Source organism: Cotesia typhae, unplaced genomic scaffold (genome assembly GCF_013202065.1).
Source record: "Cotesia typhae breed Kobodo isofemale line unplaced genomic scaffold, CoteBio_Ctyphae contig_50, whole genome shotgun sequence".
NCBI classification, from domain to species: Eukaryota; Metazoa; Arthropoda; class Insecta; order Hymenoptera; family Braconidae; genus Cotesia; species Cotesia typhae.
This window is the reverse complement of record NW_027423758.1, coordinates 116,407-134,430: the sequence shown is the minus strand read 5'-3', so window position 1 is coordinate 134,430 and position 18,024 is coordinate 116,407. Positions and strand designations below refer to the sequence as shown.

The following is an 18,024-nucleotide window of genomic DNA, read 5'->3' as shown; positions in this document are numbered from 1 at the left end:
CGCTAACTTTAATGACATTCATTAATTATGAAATATTTTATAATTTTATTATTTATACTGAACTTTGTCCGATTTTTAACAAATGACTCACCATCATAATCTTTTTCTTCTTTTTCTTTTCCAGCTGACCACCTCCGTCATTTTCTTCTTAATTTTTTGCCTATAAATAAAATGAATAAAATAAATAAAATAAAAATAAATATTTATCAATGGTGCAATTAAAGTGTCTGATGAATGTATAAATAAATATATATGAAGATGAGTTGTAAAATAAAATAAAATAAAAAAAATGTCAAGTTGAGATAAAAGTTTTGTAGGCATAAGCTTTAACTTTAAAATTTGCAAAAAGGTTAGTTGTTTGGATTTTTTGTAACCGTATGGAGCTTGAAATGATTCAATTGATTTCTTCACCGTATTTTCATATTTTTACTTTAAAATATTCAAATATTGTTAGGTAAAAAAAGTTAGTGGATAAAAACCCGGAGAAAATGGAGTGAGAAGAAAAAAATGAAATACAAGAGAAGAAAAAAAAAGTTGAAGCCTTTAAAAGTATTAGTCTTTAGTGGAGATAAGAACCTGCGAGGAATATCGATGCACTTACCTACGGAGAAGTTCTTTCAGATTATTGTAGATTGTTATATGTACCAGTTGCGGTGTCAGTTGGTCAGTGAGGTGAGAGGTGAGTGTGGGACTGAGTTACGAGATGCCGCCACGTCCACTAAGTCAATTCTGATTTCGTTTAAAAGTTTTTCTTGTTATTGTACTTGTGTGTTTTATCTAATAAATTGTTTTATAGAATTTTGTTAGCTAATTTTTTTTTGTAACTTTTGAAATTAATATTATGCTTGAAGTTTTATAATATTAAAGTCAGCTGTTAATTTTTTTTATTATTTTCATATGTAGAATTTTTTTTATGACATTAAAGTCAGCTGTCATTTGACCAATAATTAATTTTATTTAACAACAATTAAATTAATTCTAAAAAATTATTGTTAAAAAATTGCATTTTTAATTTCTGTTAATTTCTACATGTCAATTTTTTTTTTTTCCATAGTTTTTTTTTCCATAGTCAAAATTTATTGACATAAAAAAAAAAAATAAATTACTAAAATTTCACATGTAGAAAATTTTAAAAATTATATATGTAATTTTTTGAAAATATTTTTTTGTTATAATTTAAGGTAGTACCCTCGCCAGAGCCAGAGTAAGAAAATTAAATCAATTAAAAATTGCGGATTTTGAGGTTACAGAGGATGACAAGTAGCCAAATTTTGAAATTCATCAGAACAATAATTATTTATTGAAATTTTGGCTGAAAAGTTGGAAGGTTAGTAATAAAAGTATAAATTGATCGCAAATTTGTGGTAGTAGGATATTTTGTCTGAGGATATAGACTCTGGTTACCAACTTCTGTATCATTATTAATAATGATTAAGTATTTGCTACATTAATTTCAAAAAAAAAAAAAAAATAAAAGAAATGACTCTTTACCAAACAACAATCTCAAGAAATCTAAATGAAATAATTCAAACAGTCGCAATAGTTTATATGCGCATAGAAAGGCAAAGTGTCCATTTAGGTAAGAAGGACTTAAGTATAAATGGATATGTTTAGCTTGAATTTAAAGGGGGTTGTTGTGTTGTGGTGTTGGTGATTCTGTAAGGTAGTGTGGAGAGCGGGCCACACACCCTCACATTCAGGGCATCCATTCGAGACTAGAGACTCGTAATGACGCCCTGAATCAATATGTGAGCCACTGAGACTGAGATATGCATACGAACTAAGACAACCAAGAAAGACCGGTGGTGGTGCGTCCGCCACGTCTGAATGCCAAGACAGCTCTACTTCTCTACTTCTCCATCCTCGACATCCACACCGACTCCTTGGGTACAAGTTTTACTGGAGCGAGCAGGAGAAAGAACAAAAACAAGAACAAGATGAGGATAGGTAGTTGTCGTCGTCGTCGTCGTAGTGGTAGTAGGTAGTACAAGGGGTGCCCACCTTATTCTGGGGAGAAATTAAAGACGAGGCAGGCACAAAAATAACGACCCGCGAGCGTACTCAGTCTTTCTCTTCACCCCTCCTTCATTCCATCCCTTCATCACTCCTTTTTTATCCATTTCTTCTTCTTCTTCTTCTTCTTCTTCTTCTTTGCTCCTACTCGAAGGAGAAATGAAGCGACCAAGGGTGAGTAAAACAGGCGGTTGGGAGGTAAGACGTTGCCTGCGAGATGAGACGAGCAACCAAGTAGACGGGGTGGTTGCTTTGCTTTTACTTATACTGCTTCTTTTTTACTATATACACTTTTATACATCTATATGTATATATTTTCAGTGTGCAGTGGTTAGAGAAGAGGTATAATCTCCTACACGCCATAAAACCCGCGGGCATAAAAAAAACCGAAGGGCGAATCGGATTTCGTGGCACTCTCTACCCTTTTATATCTATCTACACACAAATCCCTCATGCGTATCTGTGTCATTTTGTAATTAATCGTCATTGATTTTACATACTTTAATTTATTCGGGTAGATTTTTATTTATACACACGTATATTAAAATTAAAGATTTATTTAAATGAATCTACGGATGTATGTGAGCAGGGGTTGATTTTTCGACATGCATGCACGCAACCCTGTCCCAGTCTTTAAGTCGCTTGGATACACTATATAGTTATAATGTATTTGTAGCTTGCTAGCTACATGTATTTATATGTTGCCAGACTACGGTAGACTCGTACGATAGACTATTTTATGATAATATCATTGTCGAAACTCGATACCACAAGATATACCCGATTGTCTTCCGAGGAAATTTGCATTTACATGCACTGAGATTCTACGGCCTATCTTTTGCTATCGTTGTTATTTCTAACGTTCTATTGACTGTAATCATACATCTTAACATTTTTAAATTATACTTTTTATTGTCAGTTTTTTAAAATGATAGTTTAGGCTTGATATTTTATTTTTTAAATAATTAGAGTTGAAATTTAAAATTTTTCATAATGTTCTTGGAAATAATTTATTATAAAAAATTAAAATCGTAAGTTATATTCAAAAATTTGTCTAAATATTTAAACCTAAAAAAAATTATTTAAAAAAAATTTTTTTTTTTTGTTAAATTACACTGTACTTCATTAACTATTGAAGTTTTTAAAGATATAAGCTCATTTTGATGTTACACTCATCAAGAGCTTTCATTTGAATACCTATATACATTTTTGATATATTTTTCATACATACATATATATAATATATATAAATATATGAAAAATTGATGTGGGTACTTAAATGAAAGGTCTTGATGAGTATAACATCGGAGTGAGCTTATATCTTTAAAAATGTCAATATTCTCTTAATAATATAGATTACAAAAAATTATAATTCTAATTTTTTAATGAAAAATTTATTTAGTCAAAATTAAAATTTTTTATTAAAAATTTTTTCTAAAACAGATCTAACTGATAAAAAAAAAAAAAAAAAAAAAAAAAAAAAAAAAAAAAAAAAAAAAAAAACCTCAATTAATAACACTTAAAAAAAAAAATGACATAGAATTATTTAAAATGACCAGTTACAATTAATAAGCTCGAAGTGACTAAAATAACAAAATATCAATATTAATAATAAACGACTGTTTTAAAAATCACTTAAGTTAACCTCACGCAATAATTACATTTACATTAAACCCTCAGGCTTCATATACGACATACGTCGTGTTAATTAATCTCTCCCCCACGCGCCTTAAAAATCGATTGCCTGTTAGTGTATCTCTGTGGTGGTAGGGAAGAATATAGATCTAACGTATATTGTTGACTCATATACATCTACATATACAAATTTATAATACATAAATATTTAGCTGTTGTTGTAACGGACGAGTGAGTTGTGAGAGTGCGTGGTATGAAGCACGGTACCGGCGACTAGTGCTCAAGACAGAAAGAGAAAATAGTGAAGATAAAAAAGGATAATAAATAGTTTGAGAGAAAGAGCCTTGTGAGGGTGGACTCGTTGGAGCTGAGGAGGGCTGAGTACCACCCTCCACCTCTTGGGGTGGAGGTTCTCATTAAGCAGCCACCGCCACACGCCGGGGCTCAAATAAGAATACCAGCAAGAAGAAATAAGAACAAGAACAAGAAGAATAAGAAACTGAAGACGCTGAAGAAGAAGATGAGGATGATGAATAAGAAGGAGGGCAGCAAGGGACCTCAGTCCTCGGAGGATACAACGGGGAAGGAGGAGAGACGATAACGGTGTGGGGAGTGTAGAATTATCAAGATGAGGATCCAGGGTATGAGGGTACGTGGCAATATGGCCGCCGTTGATGAGTGATGCTCGTAACCCTTACTGCTGTCTTCTTCATCTTTTCTGGCACCCTCCCACCTCCTTATCACCCTGCTTACCAGCCTTTGCTTGCCTCTGGCCACCCTCACCACTCGACGGATCACCGCTACTCGTTCCAGCTACTTCTTACGGGATCTCCTTTTATACACGCACCCCTCTGAATTATTCACGCGCGCCTTCCAGCATTTTTCCACAATCCCTCTACACACCAATACTCACCACAACTCCCTTTATCTATGTGAGTATTATTTTGATTTTTAACCACTGCTTTTACCTACCAGACTCACTTTTTAATTTTACCACTTTTTTTTTTGTTTCAGAATTTATTTTTATTTTCAAGAAAAAATTTTTTTAAGAATCCTGGAAAAAATTTTTAAATCATATTAAATTTAGCTGTCACTTCACAATTGTTTTAATTAATAAATTATAGCAAAAAAAACAATTATTTAAAAAATAGACTTGTAGAAATTTTAATAAATTAAAAATGCAATTTTTTAAAAATAATTTTTTTTGTTAAAACAAATTAAAAAATTGTCAAATGACAGTTAACTTTAATGTCATTTATTTTATTTAAATTATTACAAAATCAAAATTATAATAACAATATTTTTTTTTTGTACACAGAAAATTTAAGATTTAATTTTGATTTAAGATGGACAAGAAAAATTTTATCAGTAAATGCTGGTCAGATTTATGACTACTCATTAGCTAATTGTCTGACCCTGGGTTTATGGTAAGGTATATAATTTTTTTTAGCGCTAGTTTTAATAGAATTGCATAATTATTTAAAGAAATAATTTTTTTTTTATTTTTATAAAGTATTTGGTAATTATTTTATATTAAAGTTTATAGAATTTTTTCAAGTTTTAAAGTTCTTGATAAAGAATTTAAAGAAAGTTATGCATGAAAAATTGTATAAAATTCATACTTGATATCAAGTCTTCAATGATGGAAATTCAGGATGTTGAGACTAAATTAAAAATACTTTTTATTCTATAATATTTATTTATTCTAGTGAAAAAAAAAAAAAAAAAATATATTATCATTATTACTAATACTTTTATGAAAAATCAATTAAAAAAAAAAAAAAAAAATAAAATAATCAAGAAGTTTTTATAAATGATAATAATTAAAAAAAATTTCTTTAAAAATAATTATTAAATTAATTAATTTGACATATTAAAATAAAATAAATTTTAGTAAACCATTAAAGTAGTTTATCTGACTAATAAATTCGAATTATATTTCATTGCAGAATACAGTTGTTGTAAGACGGACAACGGGTGGTGGGAGTGCGAACAGAGGGGAATGTAAATTAGAAACTGCTGTACTGGGCAAGGAATGGAACTCAATAGAATATACTATAGGTATATATACCGTGGTATCAAGGAATATCTGTAAGAGCGAAAGAGAATAAGGAGAAATGGAAGGAAAGCAGTGGAGGTACCGGCTACAGGGTGAAGACGTCGGTAGCTATAGCTATATATTATCCATCCCTATAAGTATAGGTGAGTATAAAGGAGTAAGGGAGTAAAGGAGTACAGTAGGGTAAGAGTAAGGGTAAGGTGACTCGAGGGGCTGAAGAAGCTTATGTAACTTGCCCGTTGTTTGTGTCTTTATGTATGCGTGTATAGTCCGCTTTATCTTTACTCGTCTACCTTATACCTTTCTACCATATGAACTAATACATACATGAACAATTACAGATATATGTGTAACGGTCTACTCGCGGGCCGGCTTTGTCTTTGTCCCTTTCCCGACAAAGTTTATTGCAGCTAGCAGTCTTGGTCCCGACTCAACTCAACTCAACTCAACTCGACTCGACTCGACTCGACTCGACTCGACTCGACTCGACTCGACTCGACTCGACTCTACTCATTCCTTGCCAGGGTGAGTGTGTGGGTGTTGGGTGCTGGTGGGTGGTACATACTATAACAGGAACGTTGCGTGTCACGCGGCCGGTGTCCATAAATACATACACGATTGGGAGCGGCAGTGAGTGTGCATGTATCGATTGCCGGCCACCCCTTCTATTCTGTTTCTGTACTAAGTAAAGAGCCAAGTCTTACGTCTCATCCCTCTTCTCTTGGCTCGAACCTCCTAGGTCCTATCCCTATCCCGCTTTTCTTGAGCGTCCTTGCTCCTTACTTCTTGCCCCTAGCTCGGAGTAATTATTGTGCCCGGTGGTCTCCAGACTACTCATGTGTGTGGAGAGATAGCGGGGCTACCACTCACTTTCCAGACCCAGGACACACCACCACTAATAAGAATAACGAGGATATTGCTCCACTTCAAGCTTTCTTCAGAGACAGCACGTTAAGACCCGGCTCGGAGTCACGAGTTCTGTTTCTACTGATAGTTATTGGGCTGAAATTTCTATCGAGCTCTGCACAGAAAAATAAATCAAGTTAATAATTTTTAAGAACTTTATTCTCTAGATTAGAGTAAAAAAATTTTACTTGATTGAAGAATTTTAAAAAATTATTTTCTTAGTTCTAAAATTTTTCTCTTCATTCGATTTCATTTTTTTTTCTGTGTGTCATTCAACAGCTGCTGGGTTCACTCTTTTAGGAGCTGTTATTGTTGATTATTTTTAGACACACTTTTAATTTAAAAATATTTTAGTTTTGTAATGTAAATTTTTTATATATTTTATATATTTATATAAATCAAAAATATATAAAAATGCATGTGAGTACTCAAATGAAAGCTCTTGATGAGTGTAACATCGGGATGAGCTTGTATCTTTAAAAAAGTCAATAGTTAAAAAAGTACAGTGCAATTTAACAAAAGTCATTATTTAAAAAAAATTAAATTCTTGTTATTATTTAATGACATTAAAGTTAGCAGTAATTTTACAATTTTTTAATTTTATTGAATAAAAAAATTTCTTAAAAAAAAATTGAATTTAAAATTTTTAAAAAAATTTTTTTTCTGCCATAATTTATTTGTTATAAAATTCTTAAAATTAAAAATTAATTTTCATTTTAATTAATTAAAAAAATTGTTAATAAAATTTTGTATATAAAAATAAAAAATACAAGATTTAATGACATGATTGTGTTTCAGCCTGGGAGTAAAATTGGTAAGCGGAAGGCAGCCGGACTTTAGAGAATGACGAGAGGGTTGAAGACCAGCATCCGCTAGTAGGACTAGGTAGACATGTATATATACCAAGAGTAGTCTTACTCTTGCTGGTCTTGAGTTTCTCTGTAGTCTAGTCCAAGAACATTCAGAACCCACCCTCCAGTCTCTTCTAGCGAGGACCGAGAACCTCATGGAGACTGAAGCTGAAAGGACGAAGGACCGAGAGTCCGGCCAGCAGCAACCACAAGTCTACTTTGTTTCTCTCAGGTCCTGGCGAGTACTCGGGGATGGTGGTTGTCTCTCCTTAGGCAATCAACCCTTCGTCTTACTGCATTACTGACCGTCTTGCGTACTCTTGTGCTCCAAATACACATCTACAACACAGAAGAGAGTTTAGGTCTAGTGTTATGTGTATAGATGCTCCTGTGCTGACTTTACGCTATGTACATGAACTGTCGAGCGTAAAGAGTGCTCCCAGCTGAAATCGATTACCTACCTACCGAGATAATTAATTACCAAAGGGCCAGACCGAAAATGCCGGCCTAGAGCCTGGAACTTGTTGAGTCGGTTACGGAAAAATTATATTAAATATTGGGACAAACCTTCGCTCCAGCTTCGACAGAGCTCGCTAATAAAGGTGAATTTTTTATTTTTTTATTTTATTTTTTATTTTTTATTTTTTTTTTTTTTTTTTTTTTTTTAATAGCTAAGTTTATTTTTATTTTTAAACTTTCAGGTTTTTTTGGTCAAGCAACATCAAAAGATTAGATGAGTAAAGATGTTAGTTTGTAGATTTATCGAAATTCTAGAGTGTTACCGGCTTCAAAGGTGATAATCTCGGCTTCCTATCTTTCCGCAAGTCTTTAAAGAACTCTTACTAAGAATCTCGGTAAAATCCGCTCGGATGAGAGTAAAGACTTTTGGTAAAAGAATCCGGTTCAATTGAGTCCTGGAAAACGATAGGTCAATATCAATCTTTAATGCAAATTGCTTAGGAGGTAGTTTATTTTTTTTTTTTAAAGAGTTTTTAAATATTTGTTTGAGGTTTGAATTTTTTACACTGAAAAAATTTATTTGTTGGAAATTTTTAACAATTTTATTTCTTAGTTGAAAAAATAATTTTTTTTACAGTAAATTTTTTATTGAAAAAAATTTTTATAAATTTGGAAAAAAAAAATTTTTAGATAGATTTTTTTTCCAAAATTTTCTCAATTAAAAAAATTTTATTTTTTCAGGTAAGAAATAAAATTAAAAATATGAATTTTTTTTTATAATTTATTTGTTAAGAAATTTTAATGTGCATTAATTTTTAAGAATTTAAAATAGTATTTTTAACTTTGAAGAAAGAGAATTTTATATTCTTTAAGCCTCAAGTGAATTTCGCCATTAAAAGTTTAAACTTTGATCTCTAAAATGACTTTTTTGTCGATACTTAAAAAAAAAAAAATGAACAAGCTTTTGAAGAAAAGTTTTCATCGATATATGAAATGTAAATTAATTAAAAAATTTTAAATGATCGAATTTAATTAATAACTATTGAAGTTTGTAAAAATTGACGATGTATGTACATTTAAATATAAAATTATCCATCGTTACGTGAAAAAAGTATTGTGTGGAAAGTATAACAATTGTATATAACGATGTATATAAATTCCGGGGGATATGATAACGAGGTACAAGCGAAATGCGTGGTTTCGCTGTTGCCAAACCAAACTATTTGCCTCTACTCATGAATATCAACATCCTGTGTTAACAAAAATAAACTTTTTTACGTGTTACAAATTAAATATATAACTTGATAACGAACACGAATAACAAATAATAAGTCTAGTAGAATTATTGTAAGTATAATCTATATTATTATAAATTAGTTTTTATTGTTAAATTTGGTATCGTTGGAAAATTCTTGACATTTTTAAAGATATAAGCGCATCCCGATGTTACACTCATCAAGACCTTTCATTTGAGTACCCACATCAATTTTTCATATATTTTATATATTTATATATATGTATATATGAAAAATATATCAAAAATGCATGTGGGTACTCAAATGAAAGCTCTTGATGAGTGTAACATCGGGGTGAGCTTATATTTAAAAAAAAATCAATAGTTAAAAAAGTACAGTGCAATTTAACAAAAGTCATTTAATTTTGCTAGTATGTAATAATTTATTATATCTATAAAAATGTTGTTTGTAAACAAAAAAGAATTTAATGTCAATAATTGGCGCGTGGCCGAAGTAATTAACTTTTTATTGTGTTTAGACCCGAGTAATCCGTTTTCTGTCTCGGTTGCGCTGCTGCTGAGACAGACCGGAGATCAGCGAAGTGAAGAGAGAGAATGAAAACCGATGAGGGAGAAGATGATAAAAAAGAAGAAAAAAGGCGAGTCGAGCAACGTAGCCAGTACCATGACCAGCGCAATCTCGTTGGTCAGTTCTCACTTTTATTTTTATAAACCTTTTCTTTTTATTTATTTTTTTTTTTTCAGTTCCTTTTTTTTATACGTACTTTCTCACACCCGATTTCTTTGCATATTACAAGTTGTAATTACGGCTAATGTGGACGAAAAACCTGTTTCGGTACAACTGTGTGAGGAGATTGAGATAAATTAGATGCTGAGGAAGACGATGTACAAGAAGAAGAAGAAGAAGAAGAAGAAGAAGAAGAAGAAGAAGAAGAAGAAGAAGAAGTTGAACTTTGAAACTCGTGACCAGGATGAGGATCAAACGGAGGGCTATAAAATCAAGCAACCCTTTTCATGTCCAAACTTGTAATCATGCTTTTGTAAAGGGTAAGCTCTCATTAAATTTATTTTTACGGTTATTATTTGTACTGCTAATTGTTATTTTATTATTTATTATCATTTGTGATTTTTTTATTTCAGATTTTTTTTAATATAAAATAATTATTATAAAAACTTGTAAATTATAAATTATAAATTTGTTTAAAAATTGAAAAAAAAAAATTTATTTTAAGTTTTTAGTTTAAAAGAAATTGTTAAAGAATTTTATTATTTATATATTTCTTCTTTGAAGAAATGAAAAATTTTTAGTAATTTTAAATTTAAAAAAAAAAAAAAAATTAAAAAATTGAAAAAAAGAAAAATTAAAAAATTAATTTCAAAATTTTCAAATTTTCGCGCTTCTAAACTTTTCCACTAGGTGGCGCGCGCACTTAAGCCGTTAAGCACCAAAGAAGACGGAACTCGGCAGAAAGCAGAGTGCTGAGGTAATTAATTGTTGTTTAATTGTTTTAGAATGTTATTATTCATCTATGTGGGATAATTTGACATTTAAGACAGTAATTATCTAGTAATAGTTAACTATCGTGATTTCTAAAGAGCATCACTGATTGAGAGATTATTTTATACACAGAGAAGCGGGTAATTTTTTTTTTTTTTTTTTTTTTTTTTTTTTTAATAGTTTCGAGTTTTTGACATTGTTGAGTTTTGTGAATGGTAAAAAAGTGAGTGTGAGTGTTTATTTGTGGTCAAGTGAGAAAAATTTTGAGAAAAAAGTGTTCAAATACGCAGTCGCACAAGAAGTTAACGCGCATGCGCAGATTAATATCTGCGACGCAAAATGGCGGATAGAATGACAGCGCAGTTTCGGTTAGTCAAAGGCAGTTTGAATGAAAATTAAGTTAACCGACATCTTAACTTTTTTAGAATTTTTTTTATCAATGAAATTATTACAAAAAAATAAAATAAAAAATTCCACATATAAAAAATTTAAAAAATTATACGTGCAATTTTTTAAAAATATTTTTTTATTGCTAATTTAATTAATAAAAAAAAAAAATAAAAATTTTTCGCTGTCGGCTAATTTTAGTTTCATACTATAGGAAGTGTTCTTGAAGAAAACAAGTGATCTATGTGTGAAATAATTTTAATTGTTAATACAAATTAATTTTTAAATTCAATATTTTTTATTTTGTGAAGCGTTTTTTAATTTGTGTGATTTGAAGACTCGTCCTCATTTTTCGACCACAGGGAAAAGTTTGATGGTAAGTTCTAGAAAGTTTTAACCTAAAAATAATAAATCCTTGTTGCATGAGTGGATTTAAATAATAGTTTAATATTTTTATTGTTGTTTTGCTGTTTAAAATATAATACTAAAATTAGCCGACATTTAAAATTTTTTGATTTTTTTTCATTCATTAAATTAGAGCTAAAAAATATTAAAAAAAAAAATTGCACTTATAGTTTTTCAAGTTTTTCACAAGTGAAAATTTTTTTAATTTTTTTTTTGTAACAATTTTTTAATAAAAAAAAATTCAAAAAATTTTTAGATGTCGGCTAACTTAATTTTTGTGTTTAAAAATGACAATTTTTTTTTTTTTTTACTTATCAAACAAAAAAAAAATATTTAATTAAAAAAAAAAACAATACTAATATTAAATTAAAATTTATTTAATAAAAAATTTTAATTGAGTAAAGAATTTTAATCTCTGAAATTAGATTAAAAGAATTAGTTCTGACTTTTACAATATTTTTTAAGGAGATTTTTTAACGATTTAAAAAAAATTTTATTTCCATTGAATTTGATTAAAAAAATAATAAGCTTTAGATTAAAACAATAAAAAAGTAGCTTTTTGAATTTATCACGGAGAAATTTTAGATTTTTTATGAAAAATCACAAAGAACTTCCGTTCTTTAAAGTCTTGAATTTGACTTGGCAACACCGCTTGCGCAGTTGCTCTGCGCATAAGTAACCGCGGTATTTTAAATGCTAGATCTTAGTAATTTTATTTAGACAGTAAATATAAATAAATTTTAAAGTTAGGGAACTCTCGCGGTGTTGTCAAGTGTATACCGGTAATTTAGAGTGCAATATTTTTTATTATTCAATTAAATGTTAATAATTATTTAATGAGTAAATTTTTCGGAAATTTCCTCAAAAATATTATTATTGTTAATTTTAAAATGCGTAACAAGAGTATTTCTACGTATGATTTTTTTATAGACATTCTTTACACTGTGAGGGTACTTGGATCTCCTTAAAATTTAATTTTAATAAAATAAAAAAAAAAAAACTAATTTTTTAAATTTCAAATCTAAAATTTTTTATTCATTTATTAATTAAAAAAAAATCTTCATGATTATACTATTAAAAATATTAAAAAAAAAAAAGTATTTATCGAAATTCAATAAAAAAAAACAGCTCGACTTAAAAAAAAAAGAAATCGCGAAGAAAGAGGGGTAAGAAAATTAAGCACGCCCGGTAATTTGAGGTATTGATTTTTATAGTCTCGGCAGGCATATATTAGTCCTCCTTTCCCTTTTCTTTATACATTTTCCCTCTTAAACTTTTTGTTCTCGTCTCGAATCGGGGAGAGAAGAGTTTTGTCTGTAGACTCCTCGTCTCCTTGCAGCCCACTTAATTCCGTCATTAATCTTCATTTCTTCATACACACGCAATTAATTACTCCGAAGATATATATTTAATTAACAAAATTTAAATGTAAAAAAATTTTTGGTGGATTGCTGATCAATATTGTGTCCCAATAATCAGTGACAATATTGAAGTCTAGACGAGTCACTTGAGCCCAATAATTCAATAAAATCAAACACAAATAAATAGACAAGAGTAATGATGACTCTTGACACGATTATTATTTAAAATAATTCTCAGCCTCCATAATGTATCTGCGTATATCATTGAATATATAATGTATAATAATGTATCGGTGTAAAGGTGACGATTCGGAAGAATACACTAGGGTAAATTGACAAAAGCCTCGAGGGAAATGGGATGTAAAGGGTCCCACCACTGGTGGTACAAGTACGGGTGAGTTTTTGAGAGTATCTCACAAAATATATAATATATACTTTTAGATTTATTCTTAAATATATGTACATCTTATATATTTATATAAATTCACATGCTCATTTGAATATTGTAAGTCTTGGCTGATTCATATGTGAGAAAATAACGATTTTAAGGTTCGCTGCTCCAGCTGAGAGCTACCTAAGTTGAATCGTTTCTCACCAGATCTACATTTTAATCCTTTATTATAATTACGATTAAATTAAATAAAATAAAATATAAGTATAGATTAGATTCCATAAATTATAATACATAATTTATTGAATATTAAATAGTTAGGTGCTGTTATCGTTTACGAATTAGATCTCACGCTCAACTGATATCTGCTGGCCCACTAGCTTTAGTTATAGACTTCTGCTGTGTGCAGATAGTTATAGTCTTCTTGTTCTTGTACTTATGCTGAACAGGAGCACCAGAGGTTGAGCTGAGTAGCAGGTATAGTTAGTTACATTACATTAGTGAACTAGTGTAGTGTAGCTTGAGCTACTGATGACGAACGCCAAAGGGGGAAAGCCGTTCGATTTAGTGCGGTGAACCGAAGCAACAGGTGCGAGAGAGTAGAGCAACCGACGATCCTCTGACATATAAAACTCCCTTATAAAAGCTCATGTATTTAATGTACTCCCGAGCAGAGGACGAATAACTATTTTGGGGAGCTTTCTATTGTATAAACACCTTTTAGTGCTGGAGAACACTTGTCAAAAGGTTATTGAGGTCAAAGTTATTGTTATTGACACTTTTGTTTGATATTTATGGCAATATTAATAGTTTAGAATTAATTGAAATTTTTTTTAATTTTTATTTTAAATGAAAAAAATTTATATATTTTTTTTTAGCACTGACAGAAGGATTTTTTTAATTTAATTAGCATTTTCACTTTTTTCTTTTTTAATTTATAAATTTTTTTGAAAATTTCTTAAATTTGCGATGAATAATTTTTTTTTTAATTTTTCATTTTTTTGTGATCTTTAGAATTTTTTTTTTTTTTTTTATAAAATTGAATTTAAAAATATTTTTCAATGTCAATAATTGGTACTTGTACCTCACGAGGATTTATTTTTAGGCTTTCGCTATCTTAGTATTATATTATATGTATGTATACAGGATTTATTCGAATCCTGAGCGTTTAGACTTACACTAAATCGCTCCGGGTTTATTTATTTCGTATGCGTGACTTTGAGATACGTGTAAGATAACGCGCACGATTCGAGAATCGTTTTTCAGGTGTCGTGTTTGTTAATTTTTTTTGTCTCAATTTAGTTAATAATCCGGGTTTTATTTTTAGAATTTTAAGAAAATTATTTTGGTAATTAGGGTCTTGATTTAATTATTTTTTATGAATTTGAAATTCGTTTTTTTTTTTTTTTTTATTCTTATTTATTATATGTCAATATTTAACAGTTTTGTAGGTGATAAAAGTTTCCTACAAAAATTTTGGGTCAAATATTAAAGATACGAAAAAATAAGAAACCTTTTTTTTTTTTTTAGAAAATTCAATTCTTTAAAAAAGATTCTTATAAATTTTTTCGTATCAGGGATATTTTTAACAAAATTTAAATTAACAGTCACTGCTAACAAATACTTAATAATTAAAAAAATTTTCCAACTAATTTATTTTAAAAAATATTAAAAATTTGTTTCAAATTTAAAAAAAAACTTGTTTCAAATTTTAAAAAAAATTTATTATATACATCCCGCGATACAAAATAACGATAACGATTATGATACAGTTTTGTCCATGTTGTATTCATTTATTTTTGATTAAGAAGATACTCATCAACTCAATCACGAGAGGATTAATCGTTTGTGTCTGTATACGGATCGTTGATCCGATGACCTCCAATCGAGAATGCAGGCGTATACAGCACATACTCCAACTCCGTAGCTCCAGTGCTATCCAGAGCCTCTTTATTTTTATTTGTTATTTTAGTTATTTTCTTTTGTATATTATACCTCTTGCTCTACACATGGGAGAGTAACGAACAATTTATACGGTCTATTATTCTCCTCGAGAAATCGCTGTCTCAGGTTATATTACTTGTATCATTACACGTGTGTTGTTATGGATGTGTTTATGTGCCCAGTTAACGATTTATCTAACTCGCGGATTTACTAAATATTAAACTCAGAATTTACAATCATATTGTAGAGCAAGAGTTGGATAGTTCTAAAGAAGACTGTATTGTGCAGGAGAGGTCGTCACGCGTCAGAAGATTTTAATTTTTTTGTTTCCGAGCAATGCTCGCCTCTCACGCTGATTTTTACAGTCTTTCTTCGAATATCGAGCTAAACTTTTTTATTTGCTTTAAGAAAAATGTTGTTATTAAATTATAATCATTGGGTGCGTTTTAAAAAATTTTTTTACTTTCTGAGAATGAGAATTCGATGTTTTATTGCACATTCGCATGTGTTTTTATAATATTACTTTATCTATGTGCTGTTACTTCAAACGTTACATACTGTTAACTTTTACTTTGTTAAATAGATACAATTTTCTTGGTAAAAGTTTGCTTTTTTGTTTGCAAAACATTCCGTCAGATTTTAATTAAAGATTTAAATATTTTCAAGAAATTACAATTAAAGTAAGAAATTAAAATTTTGTTCACAAAAAAAAAAAAATTCACTTGAGCCAAGAAAATATTTTTTCTTCCTAATTATTTTTTTGAGCGAAAAAAATTTTTTTCTTGATAGAAATAAATTTTCTTGTCTTGAGAAAATTTCTCTCTTGCTCCAAAAAATTAAATATCTCGATAGAAGTAATTTTTAATTAAAAATTTTGGATCAAATATTTAAAATACAAAAAAAAAAAAAAATGATAAGAAACCTTTTTTGTAAAAATTAAATTTTTTTACAGAAAAAATTCTCATAAATTTTTTCATATCTCTCATATTTATGACTCGATTTCGATTTAAAGTCACTACTAGCACTCGATAAATTAGAACAATTAGTAATAACAATTCCTCAATTCTTCAAACCAATTCATCTTCAGAGATAATTGCGAGGGTATATTATGCAGAAATATATTATTACCCTTTCATTGTAATAATAAATAATAAAATGATTATTAAATTGAATAATTATTGTCGTAAATTTTAAAGCTATCAATGAAATTATTAAACTTAAAAGGGTAGAACAAACAATTACACTTGTATGGACGATATATTAATGCACTGATGTAATGCAACGCCGATACAAGGTGTGTCCGGGTTTACAAAGTGAAGGCACGCTGGATTACATGCAATGTTACATTAGTTCCACGGTGAAGATGCTGGACAAAAAATACTTGTTTGTACACTGATAGAAGGATTTAACTTGATTTAATAACAATATTTTAATTCATTTATTTGCGAGAAAAAAAATTATTATCTTGTGAACTATCGATATTTTTAAAGATATAAGCTCATCCCGATGTTATACTCATCAAGACCTTTCATTTAAGTACCCACATCAATTTTTCATATATTTTATATATTTATATATGAAAAATATATCAAAAATGCATGTGGGTACTCTAATGAAAGCTCTTGATGAGTGTGACGTCGGGATGAGCTTATTTCTTTGAAAATGTCAATATTTGACAAAACAATAATTTTTTAAATACTACTAAATATTTATTTAGTGAGAATAAATGGGCTGTAATAAATAATTTAGTAACTATTAAAATTAAATTTATCAACTTTTTGCAAAAACGAATTTTAAAAGTATTTCGAATGTTTATTGGAATTGAAGAATAAAAATAATGGCACGTAATAAATAAGCACGTGCGGATGCGTTTTCTCACGCGGTTCTTGGTACGTAGCTCCGTAACACAGCAAATTGAACGGATATTCGTATCGGTGCATACCGCAACTTCTTGGATCAGTAGACCAGTTTATGGATCTCAATATGTATATACTCAATACATATATCGATATATCCAATGATGTTGTTTTGTTGTTTTTTTTTCTTATGGATATCGAGATGATCCAATAGCCAAAATGATTGTCGGACGCAATGAGAGCGAGCGGTGTATCGATACGTGACTCATACACGATATATATCTTTTGCGGTGTCGGTATGAGCCGGTACAGCATATGTACGCCGGAGGCAGTTGCATCACGTACCTTCTTCGTATTGCCGATACCTACATCATGTACTTTATAGAAGACAGTAGAAACATATATATATATATATATTTATAGAAAGAGCAAGAACTCGATCCATGTTGCGAGAAAGAATAAGAGGACAGCTGTTTATAAATGAAATGAACTTAACCGGCAGAGGATTAAACCGGACCGTGATTCCATTTCAACCTTTCAATAATATCCTACGCGCCTCTGTACAATATATGATTTAATCCGTTATAAAACAAAGATGCCGCTTTTTTATGGATCAAATATCTTTATTATATTTTTTATTCTAAAATTTTCGGCTTCTGACGGCTGGTTCTGTTGAAAAATTCGGAAAAATTACTCTATTTTTTTTATAAATATTCAAACAATCAATTAGCATAATGATTGATAAAAATTAAGCTCAAAAATTGTAAAATTGATGCTTTTTTATATTAGATAATATATAATAAATTAATAAATTTGCTTAATAACTAGAAAAAAGAGATGATTTAAGGCTATGTTTGATGTGTTACATTTAAATTAAAATTTTTTGGGATATTAATCTGGACTTTAAATTGATTAATAGTGGTTTAGTTGATAAATAGTCAAGTGTAATTGATAATCTTTGCATAATTTTGAAGATATAATCTAAAAAAAAGAAATAGATACCG

The 18,024-nt window shown here is 29.4% G+C and overlaps 1 protein-coding gene across 3 annotated transcripts in view; it reads left to right on the top strand.

The window, feature by feature from the left end:
- The first annotated feature begins 11,131 nt into the window (after window positions 1-11,131).
- Nord (neuron derived neurotrophic factor nord) overlaps window positions 11,132-18,024 on the top strand; it is a 106,955-nt gene continuing 100,062 nt past the window's right edge. For 2 of the 3 annotated variants that reach the window (XM_074249514.1, XM_074249513.1), the window contains exon 1: window positions 11,132-11,439. Coding sequence is in view for 1 of the 3 variants with exons in the window: in XM_074249511.1 (XP_074105612.1) it covers window positions 13,183-13,223 (41 nt within the window). In the remaining 2 variants the exon portion in view is untranslated. Of the gene's footprint in view, window positions 11,440-13,167; window positions 13,224-18,024 lie in introns of those variants that run through there. The other variant, XM_074249511.1, reaches the window with a different exon arrangement.